General features: G+C 53.5%; 1 protein-coding gene across 1 annotated transcript; it reads right to left on the bottom strand.

Annotated features, from left to right (window-relative positions):
• Positions 1-10,778: 10,778 nt before the first annotated feature.
• On the bottom strand, positions 10,779-15,758 carry LOC119957455 (rab11 family-interacting protein 1-like). The gene is made up of 2 exons (XM_038785533.1): positions 15,244-15,758; positions 10,779-11,035 (listed from the first exon to the last, which is right to left on the bottom strand). The coding sequence occupies exons 1-2, from the start codon at positions 15,382-15,384 to the stop codon at positions 10,817-10,819; spliced, it is 360 nt and encodes a 119-aa protein (XP_038641461.1). The 5' UTR covers positions 15,385-15,758; the 3' UTR covers positions 10,779-10,816.
• Between the last annotated feature and the right edge of the window lie 7,577 nt (positions 15,759-23,335).

Here is a 23,335-nt window from a genome sequence, read left to right as displayed (position 1 = left end):
GAAGAGAGGCCATTTTAAATCAGTTTCCCATAGCAACGCAGCTCCTGCCTAAACAAGCGAAGGGGGAATAAACAGCCAAGTTTATTTACCATTCAGGGAGTGGAAAACAGTCAAGAAATTGGGGAATAAATAGAGCCAGAAATACTATTCCTGGGTGAAATCACAGAATCAAATAGAAACTCTGGGGAGTGCAGGTATTATGGTCAATTATGGTCACAATTAGACGCTGGAGCAGGAGTTTCAGTTCTTTCAGACGCATAAAGGTGGTTGAGGCCCAACACACTCCACCCACCGACGGGGAGACTGCGCGACCCAGGAGGCTGAAGGTCAAAGGGCAGCTAGCTGCCTGTTCCACTCGAGTGCGAGGGGAGTGACTCAAGATGGCGGCTCACCACCACCTTCTCACGGTGGCAATTAGGGATGGGCAACAAAGGCTGGGGCCTAGCCAGCGACGCCCACATCCTGCGAATGGATAAATACAAAAGAGGGGAAATTAAATCGGGTCAGCAGAAACTCTCGTAACATTTAATAACAAAGAACAAAGAAAAGTGCGGCACGGGAACAGGCCCTTCGGCCCTCCAAGCCTGCGCCGACCATGCTGCCCGTCTAAACTAAAATCTTTTAAAGGAACAAAGAAAAGTACAGCACAAACATTCTGGATTTAGACGGATGTTGCCCTACCCTACAAGATGGGTGACATGGTGGCATAGTGGTTAGCACTGTCACAATATACACACAAATATATGATGGTGCATAGACAGGCAGTGATTGACACACAGGATGACCAATGAACACACGGAACACAGCAGCCAATCACCAGACAGGACACGGCCACTATAAAGCCAGAGGGCGCTAGTTTTCCCGCTCTCTCGGGATGCAGCCTCTGAGGCAGTCAGAGCCCGTGAGCAACAACTAGAACATCCACCATGTGGTAGTCAGTTAGTCTGGTCAGGTTAGCCTCAGGTCTCCAGTCAACTCAGCATAGTGTCAACACACAGTTTAAGTATGTATGGTAGTTAAGAGTTCAATAAAATCGAGTTGCATTTCTTCAAGTGTTGGAAGTCTGTCTCTCTCACTGCTGCAGTAAACGCAGTCCTCGCAGACCCAGCTTACCCAACACATCATGGTACCAGTGAGTCATGCTGAAGTTTGACGGACCTACCTTGAGATAATCTGCCTTTGACCAGCGATCAGCCATCCGGTAACACGGACAGCGTCCGCCCTCCCCCCTCCGCTCTACATCACCGGCAACCTCGGTGCCAACTGGAAGATTTTCAAGCAGAAGTTCCAGCTGTATCTTGAAGCCACCGACCTCAAAGCCGCATCGGATGCCAGGAAGATTGCTCTCTTCCATTCTATAGCCGGGGGACCACACCATCCACATCTTTAACTCCCTCACCTTTGCTGAAGGCGAGGACAAGACGAAGTAGCACCAGGGTCCCAGGTTCGATTCCGGCTTGGGTCACTGTCTGTGCGGAGTCTGCACCTTCTCCCCGTGTGTGCGTGGGTTGCCTCCGGGTGCTCCGGTTTCCTCTCACAAGTCCAAAGTTGTGCGGGTTAGGTGGATTGGTCGTGATAAATTGACCCTTAGTGACCAAAGTTGTGCAGGGTAGGTGGTGTTACGGGGATAGGCCGGAGGGGGAGTGGGTCTAGGAAGGTTGTTTTTTCAGAGAGTGCCCTTTTGGAGAGAGTCTAAGAGCGGCTGGTTAGGATCTGGAATGAACTATTTTGCGTGAAACCTATTAAACTAAATCGAACAAAGTGAGAAGCAAATTAAAGGGGCACTCCCTTAAAGCGGTACTGCCTTCAACAAAAACAAACAGCAAGTGGAACTTAAAACGACAAACTAATGTGTGATTAAAGGGGTCAATAAGGTTCCACAGTCCCCTGCGGTGCCAACGGGCACGGGAGGCCCAACGTGCTGCCTGAGAGTTCGGTGGAGGCAGGTTGAGACAGTGGGCCCGACCTTCGGTACGATGCCCAAGGAGCTGCTGTTGAGGAATGCCATGAGGGCTGGAGGTTGAACTGTGGGCAGGCAGCCAAAGCCAATCAGCCCAGCGTCTCCATCAAGATCAGGGCCGAGGCGGGGAACAGTGGCCGATTCCGGCTCCTTTAAGCTTCTCCCGAGGTTGCCGTTTTCTCTCGGTGTTCTCCTGTTTGATACCCCATCCCCATGTGCTGTTCGTACTGCGGGGGGGGGGGGGGGGGGGGGGGGGGGGGGGGGGAGGACGCGCAGAGCAAGAGGCCACAGATATAGAGACGGTCACGAGTAGAGAGCGCGGGAGAAACAGTTTCGCCGAGGGTCAGGGGTTGGCATGGAAGGCATGAAGGACCTTGGGGCGTGGGTGGGGGAGGCCTGGGTTGGCATGGAAACCTGAAACAGAGAAAAGCAGAAGAGGGCGCGGAAGCCATTATTCAGAGTTCCTGTTGCGGCGGCAAAAGGCACGGAGATCGCCCCCTGCCAAAACTGAGAAGTGCCATGTTTGCCACAAGGAGAGAGGCCATTTTAAATCAGTTTCCCATAGCAACGCAGCTCCTGCCCACAGAAGCGAATTTAGGGAGTGGAAGACAGTCAAGGAGTTAAAGAATAAATAAAGACAGAAATACTATTGCTGGGTGAAATCACGGGTCAAACGAAAACTCTGGGGAGTGCAGATATTACGGTCAACGGAACATAGAACATACAGTGCAGAAGGAGGCCATTCGGCCCATCGAGTCTGCACCAACCCACTTAAACCCTCACTTCCACCCTATCCCCTTAACCCTATCTGACACTCAGGGCAATTTATCGCAGCCAATCCACCTAACCTGCACATCTTTGGGCTGTGGGAGGAAACCGGAGCACCCGGAGGAAACCCACGCACACACGGGGAGGACGTGCAGACTCCGCACAGACAGTGACCCAGCCGGGAATCGAACCTGGGACCCTGGAGCTGTGAGGCTACGGTGCTAACCACTGTGCTACCGTGCCGCCCATACGTTAAAGAAACTTTGGAAGGGATAGAAGAAATCGTCAGCCTTAAATTTTGGGAGAACCATCATCCGGAAGTTCCCTTCCCATCCCTACCTCGGGTGACGTCTGCACGTTCTCCCCGTGTCTGCCTGGGTTTCCTCCGGGTGCTCCGGTTTCCTCTCACAAGTGCCGAAAGATGAGCTGGTTAGGTGGGGGTGACGGGGATGAGGTGGGGGGGGTTGGTGGGGCGCCCTTTCAAAGGGTCGGTGCAGACTCGATGGGCCGAATGGCACTGTCGGAAATCTACGGGGGGAAAAAACAGCTGGAAATTGGGATTAACCGGGGGGTGGCTACTTGTGACAGGATGGGCGGAGTGGCCTCTTTGCCCAACGTAAGTGTCGATGGTTTCGGGCAATTTATCGGGCCCGTTTATCACGGTTGTTTGCGATGAAGGGCTTGTGTCATTGGGAATGGGGCAGTGCTCAGGTTCCACTCTGCAGGGTTGAAATGTCCCCTGTGCCCACAAGGGGGAGACATACACCACCGCACTGAGCTGAGCCTCAGTCGCAGCCTGGGCAGGGTGAGCAGACATTGAACAAGACGGCTGCAACAACCCTGCCCAATGAGCGATTCCGGGCTCCGTGGGGCAGCAGTGCTAACCGCTGTGCCAACGCGCCGCCCTCATAGATCGTGGTTCACCCGGATCTTAACTTCACCCATCTACCTCGGCCCTGTAACCCTCGGCAACCCCTCAGCAAGTGTGAGGGGCAAATTAAAGGGGCAGTCCCTTAAAGGGGTACTGCCTCAAACAAAACAGCAGGCGAAACTTAAAACGACAAACTAATACGCGATCGAAGGGGCCGGTGAGGCTCCCCAGTCCCCTGCGGCGCCAACGGGCACGGGAGGCTGCTCCCCACGGGAGAGTGTGGCGGAGGCAGGTGCAAAAGAGATCCCTACCCCCAATGCGCCGTGACCCGAATCTGCGATTCGTGAGAGGGTTCCCCTACACCGATCCGACCGAACCCGCTGATCACTCCCAACGCCCCGATGAGATTGCCCAGGTTAGGGACCGTCGCTCCGCGTGTCACCTCGCCCAGCTTTGAGGAGCCGGGCGGGAGGAGGGAGCATCGTCTCCGATCTTCGGAGATGCCGGACAAATTGACAAACGGGCCCTGTGTTTTGGGTAGGACCCCCCCCCCACATCGGATCACACTTTGCTGTGTTTGTGTGTTTGTGTGTATGTGTGGCCAGCAGAGGACAGATCTATGGTCAAGCATGGCTTAATGTATAATCACTCCATCAATGGTAGCCAAATCCTTCAGTTGGGCCGTTGGATTCCATCCCTAAGCCTTTGTCTCTCTCTCTCTCTCCTGAAAACATCTGTCCCCAACCTCCCTCGCCATCGCACATTTGGCCCCGTAACTCTCCTGCGGAAGTCCTTGCGACGTTTCGTTCAAGGCTGCTGTCCGCAGCCATTTGGCGGGTACCCCGGCTAATCGGAAGCCCGTCTGCCGTCGAGGCTGAAAAACCCATTGTCCAGGGAGAACAGGGCCCCGTCCCTCAAGGTGCCCCAGCCTGGCTGGTCGACCGGACCACAATCGAGCGCCGAGGGGAGAGGTCAGAGGTCAGAACTCGCCTCTGCCCAGGTCGGGCCCCGGGGAGCTGGCATCAGCGCTTTGGCACCGACTGTATTTATCGCCCATTCCTAATCGCGCTTGATTGGAGTGACCTGCTTGACCATTTCTGAGGGCAGTTGAGAGTTGGCCGTATTTGCTACGTGTGGTCTGGAGACACATTTAGGCCAAACCGGGTGGGGACGGCAGATTTCCTTCCACATAGGGGCGTTAGTGATGCTGACAACCGTCAATGGCCATCATTAGCGAGAGTGGCGACAGCTCCAGGTTCATTAATTGAATTTCAGCTCCGTCAGCGGCCACGGTGGAGTCTCAACCACGTTTCTGACGATGTCAGAGGTAGGTTCTTTACCCAGAGAGTAGTGGGGGCATGGAATGCACTGCCTGTGGAAGTAGTTGAGTCGGAAACATTAGGGACCTTCAAGTAGCTATTGGATAGGTTCATGGATTACGGTAGAATAATGGAGTGTAGATTAATTTGTTCTTAAGGGAAGCACGGTAGCATCGTGGTTAGCACAATTGCTTCACAGCTCCAGGGTCCCAGGTTCGATTCCCAGCTTGGGTCACTGCCTGTGCAGAGTCTGCACATCCTCCCCGTGTGTGCGTGGGTTTCCTCCGGGTGCTCCGGTTTCCTCCCACAGTCCAAAGATGTGCAGGTTAGGTGGATTGGCCGTGATAAATTGCACTTAGTGTCCAGAATTGCCCTTAGTGTTGGGTGGGGTTACTGGGTTATGGGGATAGGGTGGAGGTGCTGAGCTTGGGTAGGGTGCTCTTTCCAAGAGCCGGTGCAGACTCGATGGGCCGAATGGCCTCCTTCTGCACTGTAAATTCTATGATAATCTCGGACAAAGGTTCAGCACAACATCGTGGGCAGAAGGGCCCGTTCTGTGCTGTATTTTTCGACGTTCTCTGTTCCCCACTGCCTTTGTTAGCGACCGTCTTACATCGAGGACCTTCAGCAAAAATCTCCCCCTGCCGCCCATCAAACTCCTGCCTTATCGTGACGCCACGACCTTGTCTGTGCTGGAGAATGCGAGCCTTTCTCGGAGATACGGCCATGTTACAAGGTGCGGTCGTGCCAAATCAGGCAATTTGTTGACGCAAGCCTACGGCAGGCCGTCTTTGGGAATGGTGGAGAAACCATTTTTGGGGGGGGTTGCAGACTGCCGCGTGCACAGACCCGGCTGGTGTGGTCTTAACCCGACGTTGGACAGTAGAGGCAATCTCCAGGTCGCCTGGAATGCAAGGCCTACTCACACGTGTCAAAGACCTCGCAGGACAGACACCTGAGGCAGTGCAGAGCAGAAGGTAGGGCTTTGGCAGCGATGAATGAAATGAAGGACGTGGAAGCTTTGGAACGGGTGCAGAGGAGATTTACCAGGATGTTGCCTGGTATGGAGGGAAAATCTTATGAGGAAAGGCTGATGGACTTGAGGTTGTTCTCGTTAGAGAGAAGGTTAAGAGGTGACTTAATAGAGGCATACAAAATGATCAGAGGGTTAGATAGGGTGGACAGTGAGAGCCTTCTCCCGCGGATGGAGGTGGCTAGCACGAGGGGACATAGCCTTAAATTGAGGGGTAATAGATATCGGACAGAGGTCAGAGGTAGGTTTTTTACGCAAAGAGTGGTGAGGCCGTGGAATGCCCTACCTGCAACAGTAGTGAACTCGCCAACATTGAGGGCATTTAAAAGTTTATTGGATAAGCATATGGATGATAAGGGCATAGTGTAGGTTAGATGGCCTTTAGTTTTTGATTTCCCATGTCGGTGCAACATCGAGGGCCGAAGGGCCTGTACTGCGCTGTATCGTTCTATGTTCTATGAAAATCACTTATTGTCACGAGTAGGCTTCAATGAAGTTACTGTGAAAAGCCCCTAGTCGCCACATTCCGGCGCCTGTTCGGGGAGGCTGGTACGGGAATGTCGGCCTGATACAGAAAAACACACCCAAGGTTTGGCAGCATCCATGGTCAGTGTTGTCCAACAGAATTGGTATCAGCTATGAATCCTTGTCTTTACCCCAGTTCCCACCCCTCTCATACCCTGTTAATGTGAGTCGGCTCTTGTGCGCGCACACAGCCTACACTACGGTCTACCCCGCTTACGCTGCTATATTCGCTGGCAGGTGTCCCTTGGAAAGGGAGCAGCGGTGCCCGCCGGCGCTATTTAAGCCTTCCGTACCCAGTGGGCACCACAGGGGAGCAGGGTGTTTTTTTTTTTAAATATAAATTTAGAGTACCCAATTCATTTTTTCCAATTAAGGGGCAATTTAGCGTGGCCAATCCACCTACTCTGCACATCTTTGGGTTCATAGAATTTACAGTGCAGATGGAGGCCATTCGGCCCATCGAGTCCGCACCGGCCCTTGGCAAGAGCATTCTACCCAAGCCCACTCCTCCACCCGATCCCCACACCTCCACCCTAACCCAGTAACCTCACCTACCCTCTTTTTTTTTTTTTCCGGGCCACGAAGGGGCAACTTAGCCTGGCCAATCCTTGGACTGTGGGAGGAAACCGGAGCAGCCGGACGAGACCCAAGCCGGGAATCGAACCGGGGACCCTGGAGCTGTGAAGCAGCTGTGCTAACTACTTGTGCTTGTGGGGGGGGCGAAACCCACGCAGGAACGGGGAGAACGTGCAAACTCCACACAGGGGGATGGGGGTGGGGGGGGCGGTGACCCAGAGCCGGGATTCGAACCCCGGGACCTCGCCGCCGTGAAGGGGGGCCAGGGTGGGCCATCACATTTTGTTCGATGCTTCTAAAAGCTTCCGTTGATGCGGTGTCACTTTAAGAAACTGCATCTGTCTTTGCCTTATCCTCATGGTTATTGATCTCGTTTATTCGATTAAGAAGCACAAATCACGCTATGTCAAGGCCTGGTATCTGGCGAGGGAGGAAGAGGCAAGTGTAAAACCATCGCGGATACAAACACGTCTCCAGGAGTTGAAAGAGAATCACAGACTCCACAGCCGTCAAAAGTAAACAGAAGTTTATTTTTCCAGCATAAATTATCGTACAGGATTCCAAACAGCAGAAAATAGCCATTATATATATATTTTTATTTTTACAATCATTCAGTTGCTGTACAGGTCATTGTGGAAGAAGAGATCACGGGAATAAAAATTTGAAGTAAAAAAAAGATATTGCCATTTTCGCACATCTGTGCAGCTTGCGTACAGATGACCCGCATTGTCCTGAACATCTGGATATTTTTTTAAAATAAAGATGCCCATTCGACCCCCCTGGTCCTCTCCGTTGCCCAAACTCGAGAAACAAAAGCAATGAAGCTCCCGGATCTGTTGCTCGCTGGCGATTACCATTTCTACGGGCGTTGGCTATCGCCCCTTGTAACCCAGGACCAGTCCTTCCGTCTCCAAACCAACTTGATGAAAAGGTTAGCCGCTTACCCAGCCCAACAGTAGTTGATTGATTAGGACGTGCAGAAGGAGGCCATTCGACCCATCGAGTCCCCACTGGCCCTTGGAAAGAGCACCCTACCCAAGCCCCACGCCTCCACCCTAACCCCGTAACCCAACCGAACCTTATTGGACGCCCAAGGGGCAATTTATCGCGGCCAATCCACCTAACCCGTACATCTTTGGACTGTGGGAGGAAACCGGAGCACCGGGAGGAAACCCACGCAGACACGGGGGGGGGGGGGGGGGGGGGAGAACGTGCAGACTCCGCACAGTGACCCAAGCCGGGAATCGAACCCGGGGCCCTGGACCGTGCTAACCACTGTGCTACCTGTCACGCGTGCGTCCGGACAGAACTGGTGCACATGGGATTTTTCCCTGCCTCTTTCGTTCTCCCCCTCTCCAAGTATCGACGGACTGGACCCAACCCCCAGGGCAGCCCCTTCATTTCCATTTTCGCTAGAATTTAGACGCCTGAGAGGCAATCCGATCGAGGTCTTCAAGATAATAACGGGGAAATACAGGGCGGATAAAGATAAACTGGGTTGGAGATTCTAAACCCAGGGGGCAGAGTCTAAAAATTAGGGCTGGACCGTTCAGGAGAGATGTTGGGAAGAACGAAGAACAGTACAGCGGAGGAACAGGCCCTTCGGCCCTCCAAGCCTGTACTGGTCATGATACCAACCTTTGCCAAAACTCTCAGTACTTTCTTGTGCCGTATCCCTCTATATCCACATTATCCATGAGAACTTATTCACTCAAAGGGCGGTAGAGGTTTGGAACTCTCTCCCACAAAGAGCAGTCGAAGCAATTATCTGTTGTTCATTTTAGATCTGGAGGTAGATTTTTGTTAAGCAAAGATATTAAGGGATTATGGAGTTAGGCCGCAGGTCAGCCATTGAATGGCAGGACAGGCTCGAGGGGCTGAATGGCCCTCTCCTGTCCCCATGCTCCGACCCAGTCCCCATTCATACAGTGATGGAAGACTTCTAGATTCTCGAACGACAAAAAAAGGAGGGGAGGCATCAGAGGCGTCAAGCGGGGCGGGCGAAAAAGGCCAGCGATCGCACGGTGTGGGTTCACAGCGAAACGACTCGCCCGCCGATTGTCGAGAAGAAGAATGGAATCAAATCGGAAATGCGGGGGGGGGGGGGGGGGGGGGGGGGACCGAAGAGAATCCCCCGGGGCAGCAGATAACGTGTCAGCAGCTGTTCGATCGGACTCTCGATACTTGAAAGACGCACTTGGCTCCAGCCCACTGTTCTCCCCGTGGGAGATAATTGTACCGATGCATCGTCCAGTTGTGTTGGGTTAAACAATCCCGGAGGAACCGTGGTGGAAGACCGATCGATCCAAGGCTCCGTCGAGGCTCGCCATCCAAACAGCATTCGGGAAAACATTCCAGCTTATTTTTTTTTTTAAATTACGAGAAAAAGCTAAAATCATTCAACAAATCCCACAACCGTAATTCGCCCAGAATCTGTACATACATTTAAAATCTCAATATATTAAATTATATTAAATAATCCATTTTCATATTAACATACAACACCCAGCCCAAAAGAAGATGGATAATTCTGTCGGTTTGGTCACCGGAAAGGAAGCAATCAAGAAGGGGGAAGAAAGGGTTTGTAAACATCAGGTACCCAAGGGAAGGAGATTAGTCACACCCACGCTATTGCTTTTCGGATTCCCCGGGCCTCTCTGGGTACAATCGGACAAGCCCCTGTCCGCGCACTGGAGTCTCGCATCCAATTCACGGCGTGGCCTTTCAAACTGGCGACTGGATTCACGGAGATCAAGAGGCACCTCGCCCGAGGCGCTGGTGAATCTTAAAAGGGGCCAACCAGGACGTCCGGCACGGGCAGGCGTCAAGATGCCTGCCTCCGCTCAATCCGTCGGGGCTACGGGGACCTGATCACGACTGGCGACGAGGATGGAGGCATGATGGAGCGAGGCGGAAAGGTACAAAACGGGCCCGTGAGAATCAGTTCAGAAACCAAAGAGCAATCAATCGTCACCCAATCTAAGAAAACTTAAAAAACATAAAATCGTTCTTTTTTTTTTACAAATTGTAACCGGGCCATCTCCCACCCAGTTATAAACTGTTCGAACCATTCGCAGGGGTCAAATGTTTACGACGAGAGACCGTGACAGCTGTCGCTTGGTCGAGCCCAACTTTGGAAGATCCGTCCGCCCGCTGCATTTCAGGACGAGAACGGTTTGGAACAGAGAGCAGGCCGACCCCCTCCCCCCCCCCCCCCCTCCCCTCGCACAGGCCCTACCAGACCAATCCGGTCAGTCCGGTGCGTCAACTGCAGCGGAGTGGTGCGCTGAACTTGACAAAAAAAAACATGTGCCAAAGCCATATCGCGAGCTCAACGCCTTCCGCTCACATTTTTAATCGGAACACGGTCGAGGAGCAGACAGGAGATTATCGAAGAGACGGAGGGGGGGGGGGGGGGGGGGGGGGGGAAGCACAGTATGAGAGTGGCGACCTCCTCCACACGGACCGACCGAGGGTCACTCGCAAAGGGCGGGGATTCGGTGCTGCGTAACCAAACAGCAGTCCCCAGGCACCGTCACGCGGAGAGTGCGGCAGATCCGGATTCGATCGCTCCTGACCCCCCACCCCCCCCACCCCGCCCGGAAGGGCAATAATCAGCACTCTCCAATCCTCTGGGGCCAGTTGCAAAGCGCGATCTGTCAATATTCAAACAGCTCCCTCTTCGCTGCTGTAGGCCTCTGCCCCCTCCACCCCTCTCTCCCTCCCTCTCTCCATCGACCCCCTTCGCCCCCCGCCCCCCACCGTCACACCCGCTCCGCCTGTCGGTTGGGCGGGCACGCGACGCGGAGAATGCCGGGGGTCTCTTCCATCACCCGGACCAGCAGGTTGTCGATGTAGTTCTCCAGCTCGCGCACATGGCTGTCCTTCCTGGCGATGACGTCCTTCTGCTTCAGGACCAGCTGGATCAGTTCGTCGTGGGTGAGCTGGGCGTAGGCAGCGGCTGCGTCAGATGGATCGTAGTCCTGGTGGGAGAGGAGGAGGGGGGGGGGGGGGGGGGGGAGAGGAAAGAGAGAAAGGGTTAAAGCAGGGGTGGGCAAACTACGGCCCGCGGGCCGCATGCGGCCCGACAAAGGTTTTTATTGCGGCCCGCCAATGAGGTGCCCGGAATCATAACCGGCATTTTTGAAAAGCCGCCGGGAAAAAGCCGCTGAAGTAAATGCGCTTATGCAATAAGCGCATTTACTTCAGCGGCTTTTCCCCGGCGGCTTTTCAAAAATGCCGGTTATGATTCCGGGCACCTCATTGGCGGGCCGCATAAAAACGCGCGTAGTGGGGTGGATGATTGGGGCTGTCTCATTGGTCGGTTTAGTTGGGTATGCGACCAATAGGAGTCCAGGTTACAAACAATAAGCCTTATTATTGTTTGTAACCTGGACTCCTATTGGTCGCACACCCAACTAAACCGACCAATAAGGCAGCCCCACTCATCCACCCCACTACGCGCGTTTTTATGGTTGACTCGGCCGGGCTGTGCTTCTGTCAGTGTTAAGGATCAGCACAAGCAACTTGGCACCTGATTTCAACAAACTGGTAAATGACTGCAGTCAGACGCATCATTCTCATTGACATTGTTCTGTTACTTACTGAGGTACTTTGTTTTTCAAATAAATGTGGGTTTTTTTTCTTTAAAGACCTTTTATTTTGGCTATTTTAAATATTAATTATTTTACTTAATATACTATGCGGCCCTTTGAAATTGTGAATTTCTGAATGTGGCCCTTGCACGGAAAAGTTTGCCCTCCCCTGGGTTAAAAGGACGCAGATGGACTTGGAACCGGAGGGCGCGCATTTACGGCGGGGAAACGTATTTTGGGGGAAACAAACGGGAACGTGGAACAGGCGGCCTGGGTTGCGTGGCGGAGGCTATTCAACCTCGTCTGTCAATGAAAAACAGGGTTGCAGGGAGAGAAGGCGGGGGCACCCCGGGGGGGGGGGGGGGGGGGGGGGGGATTGCACATGCCACGATAGGCCGAACGTGGTGGAACCATTTCGGTGATTCTCGCCATTGGGGGGGGGGGGGGGAAACATTTCAGGAATATTGTATTGATTCCGGGGGTGAACGGATTGACGTACGAGGAGAGATTGAACAGTTTGGGTTTATACTCGCTGGAGTTTAGAAGGATGAGGTGGGATCCGATCGAGGTGTATAAAATACGAAGAGGGATTGATGAAGTAAACGCAGACCAAATGTTCCCCCCCCCTTGTTGGGGCAATCTGGAACGAGAGGCCACAGATACAGGTTGAGAGGCGGTAGATTGGGAACTGAGACGAGGAGGAACTGCTTCTCGTAGAGGGCGGTGAAGTTGTGGAACTCGCTGCCCCGCAGTGCGGTGGAGTCCCAATCATTAAATGGCTTCAAGAGGGAGATAGATAGATTTCGGATTTTAAAATGGGCTAAAGGGGGAAGGGGAAGAGGTAGGGAGGTGGATTTTGAGACCAGGAAGGGAGCAGCCATGATCTGATTGAATGGCGGGTAAGGCTCGAGGGGCTGAATGGCAGACTTCTGCCCCTAGTTCCTCTGAACCTGGGAAACAGTTTCATCCGGTCCGATTTTTTTCTGTCACATTTCAAAGGCGGCTTTTTGGCAGTGAGCGAAGGGTTCTCAAAAGCACAATGAGGGGATTTCTGACTTAATAAATGTCCTCCTGGTCAGAGAAGGTTGACCAGACCAACACTTGTACCGGCCTCCCCGAACAGGCGCCGGAATGTGGCGACTCGGGGGCTTTTCACAGGAGCTTCATTTGAAGCCTACTCGTGACAAGAAGCAATTTCTTCTTCTTATCATAAGTGGATCGTCTTCGGAGGAAAGATTTGGAGTATCCGGATTTATAACCGCTGGATTTTAGAGAGGTAACAGGCGACTTGATTGAAATGTACGACATCCTGAGGGAACTTGACAGGGTGGGCGGACATGGAGAGGATGTTTCCTCAGGAGGAAAAGTCTAGAAAGAAGGGGTAAAAAAAAAAAATAAGGGGGTGGCCCGTTTAAAACGAGGCAAAGTTATTTTCTCGGAGGGGGTCGCAAGTGTTTGCAACGCTTCCTGAGAAGGCGGCGGGAGCAGAGATCATGGATTGTGGGTAAGTTAGGTTAGCAAGGAAATAGGTTATCGGGGGGGCATGTGCCGTTCTTACCAACGCATCAGACGTAATAGGGCTCGATCTGAGTCAGCGATCTCGGACAGAATAACTGAAAAGTAGACAGCTTGTGGAGGAGGAATAAACAGGGAGACGCTCGCCTCCGACGAAACTGGAAATTAAATTCAACGCCAGCCTTCAGACGCTGTCAACACAGCTGCAAACTCATTCATCGCCGCGGGAACTGACAACGGATCAACTCCCGAGTGCAGGAACACGCAAACAAGGTAGAAACTCAAGAAGTGGGCGCTCTCTCGCTCTCTCTCTCTCCCGCTCTCTCTGCACACCCCTTGCCAAATCCAAACTGGTAGATCGACGATTGAGAACCCGCCTTGGGAAATACTTTACATGTTTTCGAAAAAAAAAGTTCCAAATGCGCCTTAAACCTTTGTGGTTCCGGGCCGCACGGTAGCATGGTGGTTAGCACAAATGCTTCACAGCTCCAGGGTCCCAGGTTCGATTCCGGCTTGGGTTACTGTCTGTGCGGAGTCTGCACATCCTCCCCGTGTGTGCGTGGGTTTCCTCCGGGTGCTCCGGTTTCCTCCCCACAGTCCAAAGATGTGCGGGTCAGGTGGATTGCCATGCTAAATTGCCCGTAGTGTCCTAAAAAGTAAGGTTAAGGGGGGAGTTGTTGGGTCACGGGTATAGGGTGGATACGTGGGTTTGAGTAGGGTGATCATTGCTCGGCACAACATCGAGGGCCGAAGGGCCTGTTCTGTGCTGTACTGTTCTATGTTCTAAATGAAAGATGTGGACCGCACAGAGATGTGGTGGTGCATTATTGCGATTGAATGAGGTCACTGGTGAGATGACGAAGCAAAGCTATATATATATATATTAAACAAAAACGCCATTAACTACCAATTTCCCAGTCAAGGTCTTTAACTCGTTGCCGATGAGTCAAGGCTTCGTCACAGGATAGCCAAGTTGCCATCCAGGTTGATAGGGTTGTTAAGAAGGTGTATGGTGTGTTGGCTTTCATTAACAGGGGGATTGAGTTTAAGAGCCGCGAGGTTTTGCTGCAGCTTTATAAAACCCGTTGGACCACACTTGGAATACTGTGTCCAGTTCTGGTTGCCTCATTACAGGAAGGATGTGGATGCTTTGGAGAGGGTACAGAGGAGATTTACCAGGATGCTGCCTGGAATGGAGGGCAGGTCTTATGAAGAAAGGTTGAGGGAGCTAGGGCTTTTCTCACTGGAGCGAAGAAGGAAGAGAGGTGACTTGATAGAGGTGTACAGGGTGATGAGAGGCATGGATAGAGTGGATAGCCAGAGACTTTTCCCCAGGGTGGAAATGGCCGTCACGAGGGGACATAATTTTAAGGTGATTGAAGGTATAGGGGAGAGGTCAGAGGTTGGTGCTTTACACAGAGAGTGGTGGGTGTGTGGAATGCACTGCCAGCAGAGGTGGTGGAGTCTGAGTCATTAGGGACATTTAAGCGACTCTTAGAGAGGCACATGGTCAGCAGTAAACTGAAGGGGTGTAGGTTAGGTTGATCTTAGATTAGGATAAATGGTCGGCACAACATTGTGGGCCGAAGGGCCTGTACTGTGCTGTTCTGTGTTGCCCCCCCCCCCCCCCAATTGTATCGCGGTCAATCCGTTTAATTAGGAACACATTTTGAGGCGCATTTGGAAACTTGCCTCTGGCTTTAATGTTGACTCACCCACAGCAGGTGATAAGACGCAAGCTTTTTTTTTTAAAAGCCTGGGGCCTTCTCGACCTCTCACCCCAGTGTGCCCACGCTGATAATCTCCCACCCGGTCACAAAGGCAGAGGGGGGGTGGGGCTGGAGTAGGCCGCGGAGCCTGCTCGACCGGCCAGAGAGATCGTGGCTGATCTTATCAGGGTCCCCTCGTCGACCAAGGAGTCGTCTACCTCAGCTTTCCTCCTTGGGGGGTTTGGGGGGGGGGGGGGGAGAATTAAAAAGCACGACGCCCCCCCCCCCCCCCCCCGGAGAGGAGAGATCGCTCACATGTCCACCTTAAATGGGGGGAGCCCTTATTTTGTAACCGCGCCCGCGGATTCTCACCTTGAGGGAGGTTCGACTTTGGTTGAGGCCTAGCAGGCGCCCAGTCGAAGATTTGGTTCCCGTGGCATCCACTGTCTTGTACCTGGGTTTCAGGTTTTCCTCAGCGGTTACCTCGTGCGTCTTGATCTCCATGGCGCTCATGGGCTTCACGGCATGCGGTCTGGGAGAAACAAATGACAGCGCTCAGAACCCGCGCGCGGTTAGAAAGAATCGAGAGACACTTTGGCGCATTGGGGGTGGATTGTGCGCCCTTCAGCCCCTCAGCTCCCATCTGCCCGGGGAAATGTTCTCAAGCCTTTGGATAGCCCCTCCACAATTTTTAACGGGAAAAATAAAATCTCCTGCCCCTTACCTCAAATTTAGCTTGTGAAAGCTGTGTGGGAGTTGCCACATCTCTGGAGCTTGCTACGAGCGAGGCTTCAAATAGAGGCTGGACCCAACGATCCTCACAACGGATACAAAGAACGATACAGCCCAGGAACAGGCCCTTCGGCCCTCCAAGCCTGTGCCAATCATGCATCCTATCTAGACCAACCCCCTGTATCCTTCTACACCCCGTCTGTTCATGTGCCTACCCAGCTAAGTCTGAAAGGTCGCTAACGTATCTGCCTCAGCCACCTCACTTGGCAGCGCATTCCAGGCCACCACCACCCTCTGTGTAAAAAAAATCCCCCGCACATCTCCACTGAACCTATCCCCCCCTCACCTTGAACTTGTGCCCCCTTGTAATTGTCATTTCCACCCTGGGAAAAAGCCTCCAACTGGGCAGCAAGGTAGTATGGTGGTTCGCATCAATGCTTCACAGCTCCAGGGTCCCAGGTTCGATTTCCGGCTGGGTCACTGTCTGTGTGGAGTCTGCACGTCCTCCCCGTGTGTGCGTGGGTTTCCCTCCGGGTGCTCCGGTTTCCTCCCACAGTCCAAAGATGTGCGGGTTAGGTGGATTGGCCACGCTAAATTGCCCGTAGTGTCCTAATAGTAAGGTTAAGGGGGGGGAGTTGTTGGGTTACGGGTATAGGGTGGATACATGGGTTTGAGTAGGGTGATCATGGCTCGGCACAACATCGAGGGCCGAAGGGCCTGTTCTGTGCTGTACTGTTCTATGTTCATCCTACGTACACTCCTCATAACTTCTATCAGGTCGCCCCTCAGCCTCCGTCTCTCTCTCGAGGGAGAACAATCCCAGTTTATTCAATCTCTCCTCATACCCTCCATACCAGGCCGCATCCTGGGAAACCTTTTCCAAAGCCTCCACGTCATTCTGGTAGTGCGGTGACCAGAATTGGACACGGTATTCCCACACGGTGGCCTAACCAACGTTCGATAGAACAGTAACATAATTTTCGAGCTTTTATACTCTTTTATTGAAATGAAACGAAAATCGCTTATTGTCACGAGTAGGCTTCAATGAAGTTACTGTGAAAAGCCCCTAGTCGCCACATTCCGGCACCTGTCCGGGGAGGCTGGTACGGGAATTGAACCGTGCTGCTGGCCTGCTTGGTCTGCTTTCAAAGCCAGCGATTCAGCCCTGTGCTAAACCAGCCCCTATGTAAATTTAGAATACCCAATTCATTTTCTTGTACGTAAATTTAGAATACCCAATTCATTTTTTCCAATTGGGGGCAATTTAGCGCGGCCCATCCACCTACCCAGCACATCTTTGGGTTGTGGGGAGTGAAACGCACACAGACACAGGGAGAATGTGCAAACTCCACACGGGCAGTGACCCGGGGCCAGGATCGAACCCAGGACCTTGGTGCTGTGAGGCAGCAGGGCTAACCCACTGCCCCACCCTGCTGCCTTAGCTTTTATACCCCGTCCTCTGAAGGCAAGCATGCCACATGCTTTCTTTACCATTTCCACCTCTGCTGCCACTTTTAAGGATCTGTGGACCTACACGCCCGGATCTCTCTCTGTGCCTCTATGCTCCTGATGGTTCTGCCATTTATTTTATCGCTCCCATGTGAATTGGATCTCCCAAAATGCATCACCTCGTCTTTGTCCAAGTTAAATTCCATACCGCGAGGAACAGGGCTGAAAAGGTGCAACCATTTCCCCACTGCACACGGGTCAGACACGCAGCACGTTGAATGCTTTAGTAAATAAAACATGGTGGGTGTCATGGGCCACATCTCCGACACCAAAAAGGGCAGGAACAGCAGCACAAGGAAACTATCTAACTGTGTCGACAAATTGGCGGACGAAGCTCAAGATTGGTCAACAGACGGCAAAGGCCGCGCTACAGCGAGAGCTAAAAGCGAGGCGCCGCATCAATGCAGGGCGATCAAGAATGCTTTTGGGCGTATCCGAAACTTGACGGTGACGAAATTCAAACGGGGTGGATACAGGAGCGGCAGTGTCGTTAATGCCCCAGACAATTTAGCAAAAGCTGAAACACTTGTCTTTGAAACAGTCAGATATGATCTTTAGGGTGTACACTGAGGCGGGTGTATCATTCAAAAGGATGCATTGTGGTGCAGGTCGACGCAAATGGTCAGGCGGCGAAGGTGGCCATTGGTGAAGCAGCTGAAGATGGTCGGGCCGAGGATACTTACCTGCAGACAGGGGCGTACCTCGGCAACTCCCTCCACAGGGCCCAGCATTTCCCAAATCATCCTTTTCAAATCCCCCCCCCCCCCCCCCCCCCCCCCCAAGGGCCTCGCCCCTCTCCTCCAGCTCCCACAACACTCCGAGATATCAGCGCTCAACTAACTCTGGCCTTCTGAACGTCCCCTGGTCAACGTTGGCGGCCGTGCCTTCAGCTGCCTGTGGGGGGGGGGGGGGGGGGGGGGGGGGGGGGGGTCAAGCTCTGGCATTCCCTCCCCCTCACACCTCTGCCTCTCTCTCTCCTCCATAAAGCCCAACTCTAACTAGGCTTCCGGCCGCTTTAGTAAGGCACAGCGTCAAAACTTTTGTTTCGAACGGTCCTGTGCAGCGCGCTGGCCCTTTTCATTATGTCAAAGGCGCGATGTAAATGCAGGTTTTTAATTGCGTTGTCGCTATGCTGGGACACGCGGGGCGTGGCTAGCTGCAGAGCTCCAGCCCATGACTGGGAGGACCTCAGGAGGAAGCCATGATAGGTCAACATCTCGGCCAATACTGCAAACCCCTCAAGTCTCGTCTCGGGCTGCGTTTGGGGATATCTAAGGAGCTTCCTCCACTGCCGGCTGTCCAATTGTCATTCAGGAACTGGACGTGGCAGGACTGCAGAGCTCAATCCCGCTAGAGCTCTTGTCGAGCGGACGCTGCCTCTGCTATTTACAGCCGGCACGTATTCCTGTGTTGTAAGACTCAACAATCCGGCTCCTCTCTTTTTGGCAATGGATCAATACTTGGGAAAGGAAGCAGAGAGATGGCGGGGCAATGAAAATACTTGGAGGCGGGACTAAGCGGAGCGCAATGGCCTCCTTCGGGAAGGCACGGCGGCGCAGTGGTTAGCACTGCTGCCTCACGGCGCCGAGGTCCCAGGTTCGATCCCGGCCCTGGGTCACTGTCCGTGTGGAGTTTGCACATTCTCCCCGTGTCTGCGTGGGTCTCACCCCCACACAACCCAAAGGTGTGCGGTGTAGGTGGACTGGCCATGCTAAATTGCCCCTTAATTGGGAAAAAAAAAGAATTACAGCACCTCGACAGTATTTTGCGGATAGTCAGAAGCTTTTGCCCAGGGTAGAGGGGTCAGTTACTAGGGTAAAAAGATTAAAGGCGATGTGCGAGGGACATTTTTTTTTTTTACACAGAGGGTAGTGGGTGCCTGGAACTCGCTGCCGGAGGAGGTGGTGGAAGCAGGGACGATAGTGACGTTTAAGGGGCATCTTGACAAATACATGAATAGGATGGGAATAGAGGGATACGGACCCCGGAAGCGTAGAAGATTTTAGGGTAGACGGCACAGCCTTGGAGGGCCGAAGGGCCTGTTCCTGTACTGTTCTCTGTTCCGTACTCTACCCTTCTGATACCAGTCGAAGATCCCCGCAGTCTGGCAGTGACGTCCATCCTGTAGTTATACCTGACATTTTCAATGAATAATTAGCACCCCTCAAAGCCCAGAGATGCAATGAAAGCGACATTTGCCAAAGTCCCTGAAGTCTGAACACCTCGTCGATATTATGCATCCTAGTAATAATGTTGATGGAAAAGCACACCAAATTATGACCAGTGACACTGGACTTCAAAATAAGCCCCGATTGTTATCTAGAAAAATGGACACACAGGCCCCTGACCTAATGGCTGCTGGGTGATTCTTTAGAAGACAATGGAACCCACCCTGTAACCAGACAGGGTTTTCCTTAAAGCCTTCAGAAACCAATTGTCATCTCTGGTGGAGACAATGGCCACCACATCGAGAGATTCCCTATGTAGCACCCAAATAGGTTTTTTTTTCTTTTGCGGCTTCTTCCTCCACACTTGGGATCGACAAAGAACGGGTTAAAAGTGCCCCCCCCCCTGTTGTCTGTCGGGGTGAGCCTTCTTTGAGAATAAAATGCTGGAGTTTTGACACACCAAGTCAAAGCCAGAACAAAGAACAAAGAAATTTACATCACAGGAACAGGCCCTTCGGCCCTCCCAGCCTGCGCCGATCCAGATCCTTTATCTAAACCTGTCTTCTATTTTCCAAGGCCTACTTCCCTCTGTTGCCGCCCGTTCATATAGTGAGCACACTCGCAGTTCCGCCTGATAATAGCCCTTACGCAGGTGGAGCTCAATCTCTCTCTCTCTGACTGTGGAAGTCAGCAAAGGATCACAGAGAGGAACTTTCTTTGTGAAACTGCAGAACACTGAAATCGCAGAACCGATTGTTCGTCTGTTGAAGTCAGCTCTACGGGAATCTCTAATTGAGACAGGCGCAACGCTCTACTCCTCGTGAGTCAAGGACGGTTCTTGAAAAAAATACCTACTTACTCTGAACTCAGTTCTGTCTTCTAATCTGTGTGAACGCCGATGCATGATTTGCCATTTTCTGGCCTTCAGTAATTAGCAACTCACTATCTTTAATTTAAATTGATACCTTTTAAAACATACAAGAGCCGGTTTAGCTCAGTGGGCTAGACAGCTGGTTTGCGATGCAGAACAAGGCCAGCAGGGCGGGTTCTATTCCCGTACCAGCTGAGAAATTCTGAATTCTCCCTCAGTGTACCCGAACAGGCGCGGAAATGTGGCGACTAGGGGCTTTTCACAGTAACTTCATTGCAGTGTGAATGTAAGCCGACTTGTGACACTAAAGATTATTTATTTATAAATGCTGGGTATGGGGGAATAAAAGGGATTCTTTATAAGATTAAATCTTCTCACAACCAACAGAGAGGGTTGAATAAAGACAGGGAGCAAATTCATCCTAGAACCCCTACAGTGCAGAAGGAGGGCCATTCGGCCCATTGGGTCTGCACGACCCTCCGAGGAGTACCCCAAACTAGGCCCATATCCCGTCCAATCCCCGTACATCACCCACATTTTGGACACTAAGGGGCAATTAGCCTGGCCAATTCCACCTAAACCTGCACATCTTTGGACTGTGGGAGGAAACAGGAGCACCCGGAGGAAACCCACGCGACATAGGGGAGAACGTTGAGACTCCACACAGTCACCCAAGACCGGAATCAATCTGGATCCCTGGCGCTGTCAGCAGCAGTTCTGACTGCTGTGCAAGCACCGTACCTCCTCACCTGGGGCTGTAATTAATTTGGGGGGTATCCCAGCCTGGCGTACCTACCCAGGGTGGGTCGCAACGCATTAAAAGTCCCCGGGCAGAAGTTGCCCGTAACCTCTTCCCCAGCCCGCTCTCGCCCGCCCCAGCCATCTGCTTCGAGAACTGGTCAATGGCCCAAACGAGAAGGAACAGCCAACTAGGCTTGACGTCAACCAGCAAACGAAGGCAGCAAATTGGGGGGGGGGGGGGGAAGAGGGGGGTGGGGAAAAAAAAATCCGGCGCCGATGGGAGCGAGGGGGAGGATTTTCAAAGCCAGCTCGTTTCAATCAAAGCCCCCCCCCACCCCCCCAAGCTAACTGAGCTCACCTGTGTCTCGAATGAGACCGCCGACCCCTGCTCTGTGACTGGATTGGTGCTGTGTCTCCGTCGGCGAGAACCGGGCCTGAAACGGCCTCTTCTGGGCAGAGCGTTCCACTTCAGGAGGATTCCTGCAGGTTCCTGACCGAGCAAGGCCGGCAGTCAAAGGAGGCGTGGACTGAGGGAGAGGAGGCGGAGACGCAGATGGAGGCAGGGGAGAAAGAAGGCAAGGCCTGGTGGAGGAGGCCGAAGGGCAAGGGGGAGAGGCTTGGGCAGAGAGGAGAGGAACTGCAACTGAGCTTCCGGATGTTTCCGGCTTGCGTTCGATGGAAGATTCTTCACTCGAGCTCAGGGTGAAATGGTCCGAGGAATCTGGTTTGGTTAACAGATCGTCAGCAGGCGGGAACCCCATGGATATTTCCACATCTTCACTTCTTCTATCACCGAGCGCCGGACTCATATCAAAAGGGCCCCCCTCCTCGGTGACGATTCTGTCACCCGTGGGTGCGCTGACTGGCGCCTCCTGCACCCCAGAGTTGCCACCTGTGCTCCTTCCCGTCGCCCCGGGTTGCAAAGCATCCAGGCGTTCCAAGTCAGCGATGTGGTCTTCGATTGGATCAGGAGGAGGAGTGTGGCCGAGCATTTCGTGAGCCAGCAAGTTGGTGGCGGGTTCGAACAGAGGCGGCGGCGATCCCAGCCAACCCGTCTTCCCGGCGGCGTGCGTTGCCCGTCCGCCCCCCGCGGAATCTTCCACCTTCACCGGCAGGTCACCAGTTTCCACCTCCGCGACGGGGTAACCATGGGCACCTCCCTCGTAGGCGCAGCGGGTGGAGATGGCGGACGGTCGATCTGCAATCCCACTCGGGGTCAAACTCCGCTCGTTTTCCTCTTGGCCGCCGGTTAAGGAATCCTGGTCGGGGGACCCCAGTCCCAGAGCAAAATCGGCGTCGCCAACCTCGGGGGTCGCTGTTAGTGGTTGGACCCCGTAGTCGATGCCCCCTTCACAAGGCGGCAGATCCTCGCCGGGAATTTCCTCAGGGGGATGGGGCGAGTCGTCGGTAACGGTAACCCGAGGAACATTCCTGGGCGCTGGAGTGGGCGGAAGCTTCCGGATCTCGGCGGAGAGCGGCTCCGGATTCAACGCGTCCTCCGGACCGAGCACCCTACTCCTCAACGGCACCTTGGGTGGAATTATGGAAACGCTAGTCTCTGATGGAGGGGAGGAGACAGGATGGAGGGAAGGTTCTGGTCCCTGAGACGTGTTGGCTGGGGAATCACCAAGCTCACAGCTGCCGCGTGGGGGCTGTCGTTCACGAGTCACCTTCCGTCCTCCTGGCCACTTTCAAATTGACCCTGCAGGCCGGCGGGCTCCACGGCACCTGATCTACGGAGAAACCTTCGCATTCCTCAACTTGCTCAGCGGGGAGGCGGCGTTTACGGAGGAACTCTTCACAGCTAGTTCTTGAAGCAGGGCTCGAGTGGGACTGCTTTGGCGCCCCCCGCCATTCGCCCCCAGCAGGACCCGCGCGGGGGAGACGACTCGCCTCGCCGTCGAAAGACGTGTAAGACAGCGAAGAGGGCTGGAGCTCGGAAGAGGGGGGGCAAGCGGGCATCGTCGGGGTTCTTCCACAGGCGGAGGGGGCGGAGGCCAGGGGCTGGCACTTGGAATCCGGCGAGGACCTTGCGGGCGAGACGTCCAGGAGCATGGAGGGGTGGCTGTAGGCCACGTGGAGGCTGGCAAAGTTGGAGTTCCTCGCCCCCCTCAGTCGCCGCCGCCACCCACTGGAGGAGGTGGTGGGCTAGGGGAGTCGGCTGAGGCAGAAGGGAAGGGAGGAGAGGGGGGAGCTAAAGGTGACATGGTTTCAGCCTTCGGAGACACTTCCAATCTGCAAAAAAGGACAGAAGACTGGTCAGAGACCCATGGCGCCGGGTAGCGAAGCATCTTGGTCTTTGGTGGGGTTTTACAGGCGGGGTCGGAGCTCAACTATTAGGCAGTAAATGCTCTATTCTTTCATCCACTATTACACTCCGTAGCTCCTGCTCGACACCCGGCAAAAGGTCCACAAATTTAATTGGGCGAGGGGGGGATTGCAA

This window comes from Scyliorhinus canicula, chromosome 26 (assembly GCF_902713615.1).
Source record: "Scyliorhinus canicula chromosome 26, sScyCan1.1, whole genome shotgun sequence".
Taxonomy (NCBI): domain Eukaryota; kingdom Metazoa; phylum Chordata; class Chondrichthyes; order Carcharhiniformes; family Scyliorhinidae; genus Scyliorhinus; species Scyliorhinus canicula.
Note: the sequence above shows the minus strand (reverse complement) of the source record. Positions and strands in the feature narration are given on the sequence as shown.